Source organism: Corapipo altera, unplaced genomic scaffold (assembly GCF_003945725.1).
Source record: "Corapipo altera isolate COAL_440 unplaced genomic scaffold, ASM394572v1 1b, whole genome shotgun sequence".
Lineage (NCBI taxonomy): Eukaryota > Metazoa > Chordata > Aves > Passeriformes > Pipridae > Corapipo > Corapipo altera.
Genome location: NW_020884881.1, coordinates 17,617,403 through 17,631,251, shown reverse-complemented (window position 1 = coordinate 17,631,251; position 13,849 = coordinate 17,617,403). Strand labels below are relative to the sequence as shown.

At 40.6% G+C, this 13,849-nt stretch overlaps 1 protein-coding gene across 5 annotated transcripts in view; it reads left to right on the top strand.

Moving 5' to 3' along the window:
- Positions 1 to 13,849, top strand: part of CELF2 (CUGBP Elav-like family member 2) — a 554,249-nt gene that overhangs the window by 285,093 nt on the left and 255,307 nt on the right. The window contains exon 1 of one of the 5 annotated variants that reach the window (XM_027639958.1): positions 11,437 to 11,719. The exons of 2 other annotated variants lie outside the window; for them this stretch is intronic. In XM_027639958.1, the coding sequence (XP_027495759.1) occupies positions 11,613 to 11,719 (107 nt within the window). In that variant the 5' untranslated portion in view covers positions 11,437 to 11,612. Of the gene's footprint in view, positions 1 to 11,436; positions 11,720 to 13,849 lie in introns of those variants that run through there. 2 more of the 5 variants (XM_027639957.1, XM_027639959.1) reach the window with 2 other exon arrangements.

Sequence of the window (13,849 nt, the reverse complement as noted above, 5' to 3'; positions counted from 1 at the left end):
TACTCAACAGCACAGACCCCTCAGGGTTGGTGCTGTGGAGCAGAGAGCTCTTGGTGGTGCTGGTCACACTTTCGTCTCTGAATTGAGGAGTTTTACGTGCTCAGGTATTGCTTATTAAGCTTCTTTGAACTCATAGTAAAAATCAAGTGAATTGTACTCTCTCTAGTGCAGGGGGGCTGGGATTTTAGCAGCCTCAGCTTCTAGTAGAAGTCAAAGTCAAAAATATCTAAGAAAGGAAGTTTGCTACCAAAATCAGGTCAAACAGGGACATGGGTATTAGGGAAGGAAGGGAGAAATATTATCAAAAGTGGAAAAGTAATGGAAAAGACTATAGAAAACCAAATGAATGAACATTTTTAGGCATCAGGTCCATTAAGGCTTACTATATATATGTCATCTTTCATCAGTTTGTCCTGCTTGATCATTCTTTGGATGACTAGAATAGCAATAACCATGGTGTGTGTCTTTAACCTTCCTTGCCCTTTCTATGATCTAATGTTTATAGCCTTGATATTGTGGAAGTTGGGCTGTTTATTGCCAGGTCTCTTGTTCTGTTGTCAGGCTAAGGATATTCTGTGTAGCTGGGAGCATGTGGAGTAGCTGGTGTGTACCTTCATGGTCTGGGCATACATTGCTCGTGACTGGGACAGAGGGGGCTTAAATCCTCTCTAGACTTATGTGCTCAGGTGGGTGCATCAATCTTCTCTCAGTAAAATCTATTTTCAGCTCTGTCTCATCCTGCATGTGTAAATATGGGCAATCCACATTTCTGTGTTGCCATTTTTTCTATAAAACAGGCACAACCTTGCTTACCTACTTTGGGATAAATATGGAGCGGAGTGTGACAACTCACTGCATCTGGGAAAAAAAAAAAGCCACTGTTCTCTTGGACAACACCATGTTTGGGGTTCTTTTTTTCCCTAGCTTCGTCGTGGCATCAATCAAATTTTATCCCCACTGCTGGATGTAAATGCAAAGTGCATTTGTACTCTAGATGTCAGACACTCTGGGGACTGCTGAAGGGCTAAGCACTACCTGCTGCTGCATTTGATCCCTGTGCCAGTTGCCAGCCAGAGTCCCAGCAAGCCATCAGGTCTGATGGCTGGGATTCAGACTTAGTGCCAAAACAACCCTGACACCCCGGAGCACAATACACAGCCCCTTTCTAAGAGCTTCTCTGCCCAGTATAACTGTTTGAAATATTCCTTGTTCTCTCTTGAATTGCAAGAATATAGTAGGATCTATCTAAAATAGCAGTCCCTGTTTCCCCTCCCTTCTTCCCCCACCCCTTATCAAATCAGACGTCCAAAATCAAGTGCCTGTGTACTCTGCTGACAAGCACAAGGGGATTAGGGAGTGACGGGTTTAACAAAACTGGCTCAAGGTTTTGTAAAATGCATCTTGGAGCTTGAGCTCTGAACGAGCCATAAAATTCCTCCCATGAGGTACAAGCAAGGTTTCTGCAAGACTGGATCAGAACTTAATAATGCTTTTTTAGGTTATTTTTTTCTTACTTTCTAAAAGGTGCCACAAAACCAACTGATTTTTTAAGATGCTGTAAGACTAGCAATGACTTAATGTAACAATTGTGTAAAAAATCACAAATGTGTTTTACCACCAGCAAAAAGAACTGATTTCTGGGCTGCATGCAAACCATTTGGGGCAATTAGCATATAATTTAATTTGCATTAATCAGCACAAGGTCAGCAAGAAATTAACTTTGGGTGTAGATTTTACATATAACAGCATATGAGAATAAGGGAGGAACTGTTTTTACAGGGTGTTAATTTGCAGTTAAGTGCATTCAGCAAGTTTGGCAGGGCTTGGCCTTGCAGGAGAAAGATGAATGATGCGGATTTGGGAGCACTGAAAGCACAAAACAATGTGGCAATTTACCAAGCATTTAATGTTGCAATGTATAAACACTTAACAGACTTCTTGGCACTTGTAAGGATCAGCGTGCAGGTTTTGCTGAAGCACTGAACACACTGCTAACACCGAAGGGCCATGTCTGGCTGGACATGGATGGGGTCCCACAAGGCTGCGTGTGCTGGCCAAGCGTTGCACCAAATGATTCAAGAACACAGCCAGATATCCCAAAAGCACAGCTCTCTCCGCAGCTCCACAGCATCACCTTACTAAGCTCTGAAGTGGGAGGAATTTAGGCAAAGTACTCAGTTTTTCACGTGCCCCTTCGGCCCTCGAACCATTCCTGCGCTGCCATTTCATTTCACAGAGTCTCCTGGGGCTCCACAAGGCTTTGATGTGAGAGTAACATCGTAAGTGTTGTGAGAAATCCACTGCTGACGACACAGAAATTGTTTTTGACAAATGTTACCTGAGCATCTGGTTATGGGAAATGAGATATTAAGAAGTCCGGTGGTGTTTGGTTACAGTAAGATGGTAGATAAAACGTATATGGCTGTTCTTGGGCCTTTTTCCCTGAATGAAAAGCATTTATCAGTTGTGTGGCACAGAAGGCATCTGAAAGTGAGTCTCTTTCATTTCCTATCTTTTCTCAGAGGGTAGTCTCAAGGCACTTTGGAGCTGCCACATGTACATCTGTAGTTCACACACATCTTTGTTACAGCAGGTTTAGAAAGAACCGTGGGCAGCACCGCACAGCCCATTTCAAGAAAGGATGCCATTGTCAGGTCTGTTGGCATTGGCTAAATATTCTTCTGGAAACAGGATTTGTGAACAAAGTAGACATGGATGCTCAGCTGAGATGCTGAGGTTGATCCTAGTTCACCTATGCTTCTTGCATTCCCCAGAGGGAGATCTATGGTGGGTTTAACTGGAATTTAATTGGAAGTCAAAGGGGATTATGCTCTTGGGCTTCTTTGTTAAGTTCCCAAACTTAAATAGCATTAATCAGACCAAAGCATATCTGAAGGAACCACCTATACAAAGAGTTTGGGCATGCAAAGTGCAGTTACTTTAAGACTCAGAATTAGGATCCAGTTTGCTCACAATCTGGGATCATAGCTTAGTTTTGCATGAGCCTTCCTCCCTCTGGGGCTTAGGATACATTTACATCATCCACTAAAACATGAAAGCTAGTGGGCACAGCCTACCTGTAATTGCAAAAACTTATTTGAGAGTGGACTTACCTGACTTTTTATGCTGCTTCCATTACTCCAGTAAGATTTTGGTATCTTGACACTCCATTTTGTCAAGATATCCTTAAGCAGTATTTTCCCCAGTTAGCTCACTATAAAAAAAAATTTATGTTTAAGTTACATGACAGACTAATAAAACCAATTTTGAACTGAGAATCATAGAATCATAGAATTATATGGGTTGGAAAAGATCATCAAATCCCATCATTAACTCAGCACTGCTAAGCCCATCACTAAACCATGCCCCACCAGTGCCACATCTACACATCTTTTAAATCCCTGCCTCCACCGTATCCCTGAGGAACCTGTTCCAGGGCTTGACAACGCTTTTCATGAAGAATTGTTTTGTAACATCCATCTAAACCTTCCCTGGTGCAACCTGAGGCTGTTTCATCTTGTCCTGTTGCTTGTTATCAGAGAGAAGAGACCAACCCCCACCCAGCTACAACCTCCTGTCAGGTAGTTGTAGAGAGAAACAAGGTCATCCCCCAGTCTCCTCTACAGACTAAATGCCACTGTTTCCCTCAGCTGCACATCATCCTTGTGCTTCAGACCCTTCCCGAGCTCCGTTGCCCATCTTTGGACATACTCCAGAACCTCACTGTCTTTCTTGTCATGAGGAGCCCAAAACTGAACCCAGCATTTGAGGTGCAGCCTCACCAGTGCCAAGTACAGGGGGGACAATCACTTCCCCAGTCCTTCTGGCCACACTATTGCTGATACAAGCCAGGACCCTGTTGGCCTTTTTGGCCACCTGGGCACACACTGGCTCATGTCAAGCTGCTGTCAATGAGCACCCCCAGGTCCTTTTCTGCCAGGTAGCTTTCCAGCCACTCTTCCCCCAGCCTGTAGTGCTGCACGAGGTTGTTGCGACCTAAGGACCCTGCACTTGGCCTTGTTGAACCTCTTGCAATTGGCCTTGGCTTATCAATCCAGCCTGTCCAGATCCACCAGTAGATCACTACTCCCATCCAACTTAGTCATCTGTGAACTTACTGAGGGTGTACTCGATCCCCTCATAAAGATCTTTGACAAAGACACCTTTTCCTTCAAAAATTTGTGCTCTGACATTTTAAGGAATTCTTTAGCCTAGAATTTCAGTTTGGGCAGAATTTCCATCAAGGCTTTTGCAATGAATCCATCTTTCGGTTGTTTTCACAGTGTCTCATTTATTTCTTCCTCCCCACAAATCAACATCCTAACTTTGAATTACTGGCCCTACAAAACTCTGTGAATTTAGGCACTTACAATCACTAAAAATCACTAGTCATTCTTTAACATCTTGCACAAAACTGTCAAGTGTGGGATGACATGAGAAAGGTCAAAGAAAAATGTGTTGTAAATCTAACAGAAGATTTATATCCCAGCTCTTTCATTTTAATCAATGCTAATAGATTTTTAAAGACAAAAAGGAAGAGAGGAAGGAAGAGTACCTTTTGTACAGAAAATGTTAGGTAAAAAGTTTAAAGCTATAAAAAAGTGTGGTGATTTTTTTTCAATCATGCAATAAAACTAATTACTGAGGATACCAGCTGATGAAATAAGTGTCTGTGACAATTCAGTTATAACATAATAAAATTTATTTTGTAGTTATTAGTTTTATTTATGGCAACTCCATAGAAACTGATACATTTCCTTCTCTTCAGAGCATTTGTAAATGGAAAGTCTAATTATTATTTGATAATGAATCAATTGTTCTAAACCAGTATTTATAACCAAAGATCTGATTTGAATTATTCAACTTTCAGTTTGCTTTCCTTCCATATAGGACAATGCCATATTACCTACCTTTTCAGGAAACTTGCTGGATGATGAGTTTTTCCAGTAAGCCTGTATTTCTTGTTGGATAGTGCAGGAGTAAGGTCCACTTATCACATCACATTCATTGCTAAAGGTTCTCTTGGTAGATGTGCCCACTCATCTAGATGCCCAATCCAAGAAATTAAAGTCCTTGCTCTTTTTCACTTTCACATGAGTTTCTGTTGAGCATCACTCTCTCTGGTGAGAGCTAGTTTTTAAATATCCACGTTCATCCCTAGTGTTGGATACACCTCATGGATGTGTGAAATGAACCTTCTGTGTACAGCACCATAAGCTCATTTTAAAATAGACTCAACAGAAATGTTAAATGTGCTTTTATCTCTAGTTTTAGCTTAAGAGGATGAGTAGCCATTAAATTCTCATCTGTAATTACCAACATTTTTCATGTTCATGCATATGTGTTAATACATACAGCCTATATATTTGTTCATATTGTGCAAGTTCACTTTCTTTAGATTGTGTTCCCAAGAAAGCAAGGTCCTTGATATCCTACATGACACATCTTAAAGTAATGATCCTGACATTACTATGAGTGCAAAATAAAGATATTCCTTTTTAGACAGAGCAGGTTCTACATATTTATGCCTTAAATAGCCTTTAAACTAAAGCAGAAAACAAATGGTTCTGTAACCAGATGTGTTTATTCTCTCTCTCTGCCTTCTTTTTCTTTCTCTTAGATCTGGTGGTCTGTTGCCTCTTCTGCTACTCTTTACTCTTTGTTCTCTTGATCAGCTTTCTCCTCCTTCCCTTTAGTTGCAGGCCAGATGTTCTTAGGACACGGAGATCGTTCCAAATAATTTATGTGCTTTGTAGAGTAGCCATGTCTGCAATCACAGTCTGACCAGTTGTAAGCTGTTTTGAGTGATGTATTGTCTTTAAAAAACACAATGATGTGCATTTCTGTGTTAGAACTTGTGAGTTGCACAAGCTGTGTTTTTTTGTCCCCTTCCCTGTTGAGGGTGAGGGACGCACTGGAGCACATTGTTTAGGTAAATAGGATGAGATTGTCCCTTCTGGTGCCTCTGTCTTCCAGATGCTGAGATGCAGAGTCAGTGCTGCTGAATGCTGGAGGGAGGCAGTGCACACCTTTTCTGTCAGAGAGAAGCAGTGGGTACCAGTCATGCTGTATGCTTTAAATACAAAACTTTTTATTCCCCTGCTGTCCAAGGATTAATCTTCAGCATCTATACAACATTTTGTACTTCTGTGTTTTCTGTCTCTGCTTGTTAATTTTCATGATGCTCCTTGGATGCTCCCAAGTGAAAAAGGCTGGAAAAGGCCTTTTGCATCATGCAGACGAACAATCTCTAAGTAACAGCCAGCCCCATGACTCAGATAGAAAATCTAGCCATATAATCTAAAATATCTGCCAAAACAGACAAAAGGAGAATGGACAAATGTTACACTGGTTTTGTTGTCTGCTTAAGTGAAAAAAAAGTATGATTTGTTGCACCTCTAGTGCAGGAGCTTGAAAATAATTTTCCTTTTCCTGCACACAAAGATACCACATGTTTAACAAGGCATACAGAGGCAGCACTTATCCTGAAGACAGTGTTCTCTGCACACATGCAATTGGTACTAAATATGATCGATAAGGTTTTACCACAAAATTGTATTAAGATACATAGAGGGGCTGAACTGAGTCTCTGTATCTTGTGTTTTCGTAGCCTGTAGCAGCAAAGCAACTTTTCCACCTGTATGTATGGGCATAATACAAATAGCAAATGCAGGACTGGTTAATATCACAGGGTTTCTGCTCCCCTGATAAAAGTAGTATCTTAGATGTCAGGTTGCTGGAGTTCAGGACCACAATTGATCTCCCATCTGCAACTGTCTTAAAGGCTGTATAAATAAAAACCAAAATCAACAGAGGAAACAGAGACAAAAGTGTGATCACTCATTCTAGGTAAAAATGAACAAAAACTTCAATAAGACCAGAGGTAAACCCTAATGAGATTCAGCCTTTTGAGTTGCAGCCAATTTCTTGCTATTCACACTCAGCAATGAAGCAGTCCAGAGTAATCCGGTTCTAGCAATAATACCTGGTCTTGTGTACCACTATTTCCAATAACATAAAAGCTGCAGGCAATGAGTTACTCATTTTTTCTAGGTTTTAGGAGGAGATACATAAATGAACTGCCTGCTTTCTCAAAGCCTGCTGGAAAGACTCCACATGCTCCACTTCCGAAGCTGAGGCCAATTTTCTTTCTACTTCAAACTTTGCATAGGTGTAACATATAGGTCACAGAATCACAGAATAGTTTGCGTTGAAAGGGACCTTAAAATCATCTCATTCTAAACTAGGTTGCTCAGAGCCAGGGCCTCACCACCTTCATAATTAAGAATTTCTTCCTAATATATAATCTGAACCTTCCTTCTTTCATTGTAAAGCCATTACCCCATGTCACATCACTACATGCCTTTGCGACAAGTCCCTCTCCAGCTCTCTTATAGGCCCCTCTCAGATGCTAAAGGTGAAGTCTTCTTGCAGCCTTCTTGTCTCCAGCATGAAACAACTCTAGCTCCCTCAGCTTGTATCCATAGGAAAGGTGCTCCAGCCCTACGAGCATCTTCATGCCCCTCCTCTGGATAGGTTCGTTTCAGACCTGGCAGTCTTGCCCATCTACAACCTGATTGCTGCAGACATCCTGCAGGCAGGTTGCAGCTACCTGGAAGTGCCAGACAGGCTCAAGGTCTCTGAGCTGCCCTGGCACAGCAGTCACAGGGTGCCCAGGGAGGTGGCAGTGCTGTGGAGCACAGGGACACATGCTGGTGATGCTGGAACAGAGATGTGGGAATTCTCACCTTTGATTCAGGCACAGAGGTGGGGTAGGTGGGATTTGTCTTGCCTAATACATGTATCTAAAAGTTAGGGATCTAATCCCTTTGTAGTCAACGGAGAGACATAGTAATGCTCTTTAGTATAACTAATCTCCCCCTCAGTGACAATAGAGAAACCATAGATGACTAGCTTAGACTAATTACTCAGTTTCAAAGGTGAGATTTAGCCACCTAAAACAGTAAAATGCTATCAGATTAAAGTGTAGCTTTTCACACCTATACAAAACAAATGTGATTTGAGCCTTAATAACTGTGCAGAACAGCAGATAACTGACTTAGAATGCAAGCGCCTCTTGTGAGGAGAAGGCTTATTTTATTGTGCAACTCACAATAATACACTGGTTTATACAACTTGTAGTGTTCTGTATTATTGTCACACTGCTCTGCAGTACATTGGGTTTTTTTCATTTTAAAGATGGAGATGTGAGCATGAGGTTAATTGGCTTGCGTGAGATCTGACACGGGGACATGTGGTGAAAGGGGAAATGAATCAAGGTTTTCTATTCCTCTCATGACTGCATTCATGATTTTTGGTCCACTGTCCTGGACACTCATTCACCATTTCTCTGTCATGAAATGTAGTCCATTGCTTGGCTGGTAATTTTGGTTTTTCTGGTGTAGCAAAATGCCACCATGTTTTGGGCTTCTGAATATTTTTAAAATATTGTAAGCAAATGGAATAATTTGAAGAAGAAGAATTGGAACTAGAAGTCAAGAGCAGAAGGCACATTTTTAATTGGTCTAAATTAGTTGTTGTTACTGGTTTGCCTCTGAAGTTTTGATAATTCTACCTGTGTAAATGATTGCTATTCCTGTGGCCTTTCAAGGATTTGCAGCATCACATAATTAGTTTAGCAAACTCATAGGCCACATGTGGAAGGCTTGGGTTTCCATTAAATACAGGGCAATGAAACTATTAAATTTTCACTGTATGTAATTTGTGCAGAACGTTCTACAATATATGCATATCAGTTATGAATCTACAATCAATTTTCATGTTAAATGTTGAATTTAAACTCCACAGTTGGACTTTCATCCTGAAAGAAGCCAGATAGCCCTGTGCATCTGGTTTAATCTTCCCTTCAGCCATATTATTTTAAAGGCACTCCTGCTTAGTACATCTCTACAACTGAAAAATAATACTCATATTCCCTCTCATCCTCAGCAGCTGTGATCCCTCTGCAGATGTTGTGCTGTCAGACGTTTCATCATGTGTGATAGAAAGCCTAGGTTCTTTTTGTCTGTCTGTGTTACCACTTTGTGGATTTTCTTTTCTTTATTTTTTTTAAACTTATTCCTTTGGCTGTAGATGAGTCCTTCCATAATACTTCACTTTATTTCCTATTGCTGCTGCTTCTCCTTCTTTCTAAGTACAGAAATGATCAAGAACTTGCAACTGCATGGAGCCGCCCAACAGAAGCCCATTGATTCACCACCAAAGGGCTCTGTGTGAGCCATTCTGCTCCAGCCTGAAAAGAAAGCTTTGTTCCCTCAGCTGGTAGTGTCTTAAGATGCTGATCCTTGCCATATTTTTTGAAAACTGTAGCAGTTTATCAGACTGTTTGACACTTCCCGTTCAGCTGTGTATTCTGTGGCATTCTCTGGTATTTGCTGCTTCTTATACACCAGTCTCATGAGCCCGAGACTGGTCTGGAGCTGCCCAGGCACCATGGCGAGTTGGGCTGGGCACAAGTCATTTGGAGGGGAACAGTGAAGGAGGAGGAATCTGGAGTGCTGGTGGCCATGCTTGAAATGGTAGTAATGGATTTAGCATTTGGGGCAGGAGGTATGGGATTTGTCATGTTGGTTGAGTATTTTCCTGGCTGCCTTCCATGACTGTTCAGATATTTTTAGCAGGAACCACAAGCTATGTTGTCTCAGTTGACCTTGGAGCATGACATTTTAACATGGAATTGGTTTGAACTGCTAATCATTAAAATGATTTATTATTTTTTATTGCAAGACCAACTAGAATCCCAGTCATGTTTTGCAGACGAAAAGGGAAACAAACTGAAACCTGCCTTCTCTTGACTTGCAGTTCTTCATGATATCCATGTTTCCTAAACTACCATCTTTCTCTCGACATCATTAAAAGTAGACTATGCCCAGGTTTGTTTTTTAATTTGTCTTTTGGTCACTTGACAAATACTATATCAGAGTGACTGAAACTAATCCTGAGGTCTCACAGTGCTCAATGAGAATTTGTAGAACAAAAGGATGGTTTCTGTTGCAAAAAATTTATGACCTTAATAGAAATTTACAGCTGCCATCAGAAAGGCAAGATCTTGCTATCAGTGTATTTATACTGGTGATTGCTCTCCTCTTTGCTTTCATTCCCAGACTCAAGTTTACCAAAAAGATTAAGCCTCTAGATGCCAACTTCTGTTATGGAAATAGCAGCAGTAGCACTGCATCATGACATTGTGGCAATATATTTTGAGGTAGTAATATATAATGTAGGAAAAGAGATTCAGACCAACCAGACATAGCCAGAAGTCTATGGAATCTGAATTCAAATTTTGAGGTCCAGATCGATTTTTAGCCTGACTGGGCTTTTTGACTATCTGTCAATTTTGAACAATTCGTGTTTATTGAGTTTTGTACCTTCTTATGTTAACATGACCTGAGAGGAAATTATGATCATTTTTAAGATGCATTGTACTGCCACAATGGTGCAGAAAAGCCTTTGACTGAAAAGAGTGTCAATGGCTTGTTGACTTTTTCAGTCTACCAAATAAGCACCTACTCAAGTATCCAATGTACATTTAAAAATAAATAAATAATTTAAAAAAGCCAACCATCCTCCCGCCTCAAAAGTAGCTGCTTGGTTCAAGGACATACACTGCAGAAGTTGAAACCAAGACATGAAAATAAACCTCTCTTTGACTACCTTGGCAACAGGGAAGACTACAACCTGCGTCTACAAATCACATGGTGGATCTCACAAATAGGGCCAAAGAGGCTGTTTCCCTGAAATCTGTGTCACACTGTAGTTCCTTTCATACATAGGAAGTGAGTAAATCATTGAATAATGCAACATCCTCTCCCATCTGCGAGAACTCCGCCAAAGCCAAGAGTAAGGGTCTGGGTTAAAGCAAACTCAGTTACTTGGTAACCAAGTTGTGTTTCGGGGGGGTTAAAATTGGAGGGATTTTGAACTTGTGTTTTGAGGGGGTTAAAATTGTCAAGAGAAACTGAAAACTTGAAGAAGATCCCCAGGTGCCTGCATTAATACTCCCCGGTCTCTCTGATGTGAGCTGGCAGGTCCCATAAAGCCACTCAGCCTTGAACAGGGAAGGGAAGGAGGGAGAGAGCAAGAGCTCCAGCTGTGACTCCAGAGCCCCAGAAAGAGCCTCTAACCCAATTCCCTTAAAGTGCACAAGCCTCACAAGCCACAGCATCTCTTTGCCACTGTATTCACCGAGTTCGCAGGGCAAACAAAAGATCCATATCGAGCATGCATCCTTCCAGAGGGGGAAAGATTTCCCTCATTTGCCCATAGATTCCCCCCCCTTTTCTTTCAGTTATATATATAGAAATAGATATAGATATAGATTTTTTTTTTAATGGGGGGGGGTAATGTTGCTAATTTTTTTTTGGCTGGTAATTAAGAGAGCTAACACCAGCCAGGCTAGAGTGAACGCAAACAAGACCCCTATAGGCAGCACAGTGCATTAATGTAAAATATGCCCAGACAACATAACTTGTCAGAGAGGATTATTTCTGCTTAGTGAATCTGCAGGGGCCCCTTTGCTCCACCACTCAGCGTCTGACTAGAGAGAGAAAGAGAGAAAGAGTAGCCATTAGTGAGTAGCTACTGTGGCATTGATGTTTGAGCGCACTTCTGAACTGGCTTTTGTTGAGAATATCGGTGCAGAAAGCATGCGCTGTCCCAAATCCGCTGTTACTATGAGAAATGAGGAGCTGCTTTTAAGGTATGTTGTCTCCTTTGTTTTAACGCGTGCTTTCGAGTTGCCTGGGCCCGCTGCAACTATAACCATGCTGTGTATTAAGTAGTTTCCCCTATTTAAAGGAAAAGACAGGCATTGCTGGGTGCAAGTAGCATTTTCCACTAGTTCGAACCGCACGTTTCATGTATGACGACAAATGTACGGAGAGGGCAAGGAGGGGAAAAAAAATAAATATATTTATCTTTTTTTTTTTTCTATAAGAGAGAGCTGGTATTTCTTTTATCACCTCCTTTGCAATATTTCTGCCTGCTTCATTATTATGCACTGGGCATGGAATAAGCATGGAAAAAGCTCAGGGAGACTCCATATTAGAGCTAGTGCCCTAAATACCACTTTAATTTTCACTTAGCCTATGTAAATAGTTACTAATACTCTACCTAGTCCGTACCACTTGAAGATGTTTCAAAAATATCTAAATACTCCTATATGTGGGATTACACATCTATTCTCTGATAATGCTCCCGGGTTTAGTGGGGGGCCAGCATCGACTACTCTTTTCAGAGACACACAACACGCAGACACACGCACACACGCACATACACACAGAATTATGCTGGAATTGGCACCCCGCTTTGAAAAATGTAGTCTTTTGTTTATTTGCTAGCAGACATTGTAGCATTGAATACATCTTTTGGTCTGACAATGGGACAGCTGAACAATGGTGCTGTCAAACTAGCTTAATGTGTGTCTGGCGGTGGGGTGGTTTGGGTTGTTTTGGGGGTTTTTTTCTTTCCTTTTCTCAGCCCCTTTTTCGTTTCCCTCAATCTTTTTGTGTACACGGTAGAATACGAAGTGCGTTCCCTGTTTTGTGCCGGTTGTTTCATTTGATATCTGCTGCTAATAGTGCAGGGAGGGGGAGGCTTGTGTCTTACAATTATGGCTATTGCATTAAGTTGGAGATTTATTACTAACCTCTCCTTTAACTGTAGTGAGAAAACTTATTGATTTTGAAAGCTTACAATACTGCTGTCAATCTGGCAAACACATACTCGCCAAATGTGCCCTTGCCTGATTTTATGCCCGATCGTATCAACTTTAACCGCTGTTTTGAAGATACTGTTTCTAATTCTGTTTAGGTAATGAAAATGCAATAAAAATGATAAATCAGATCTCAAAGTGGGAGCCCATGCTACTTTCCATTTTTATAATCCAGCTATTAGCATACGTTAGAATTTTTAAGGTCAGGCAGAATAATTTACCTGAATGATTCCCATCCCCAAATCAAACAAATTATTCATGTGACATTCCTTAAATTATCTTTCTGTTTAGAGAACCATAGTTTAATATTAACACAGTTAGCAATTTTGGGTTTGAATTTGGCAAAATACTCGTGTACCTTATGCATTGTAAGAAGAAATTGTTGCAAAGCTTTTGAAAAATTTTGAGTTACTACTTGGGCAGCAGCTTGTGTCTTAAATAAAATGTATTGTCATCAGTCTGGGGAGTTTCTGAAACTGTTTAAAGTCTTTAAATACTTTACATGTTAAGTAAATGTATTACTTTTAGTAATAACTTTAATCATTTTGTGAAAGAAAGGAGATATTAGTGGTTTCTATTTTTTGCTTCAATCAATTAATAGTAGAGGCTTTGTGCTTTTTTTAGAACTGTATTCTAGTGCATGATTTATATGGGTTGAGGGGTCTCTTGGACCCCTTAATTAGAACAAAAAGACAGTAAGGATTTATCGGTAGCAGTCAGAGCTCTCTAAAGCATGTATTTTAACACAAAAATGTTTTATGAGGAGACTCTCAGTACTTGCTATTCTGTTTTGTATTTTTTTTGTCATTGTATCTTCTTCGCTTGTGTGTTGAGGTGGTGTAAATCAATAGCAGAGAGTTTATGTGAAAAAAAGGTAATATCACATAAAATACTCAAGAAACGTAGAGATTATGTATTATCAGGTAGTACTTTACATGCTGTGTGTTGTGCATAAACACGAAGAAAGCAAGGATGGTGTTTAATATAATGGGACCATGCTATAATTCACTTCCTTGGAAGAACTTCTTTCAAGACAAACATTAACTCGTTCACAACTGCTCTGCTCTGCCAGAACTGGAGGAGAGGGGGCATGTTTTTATAAAGTTTTTTTTTTAT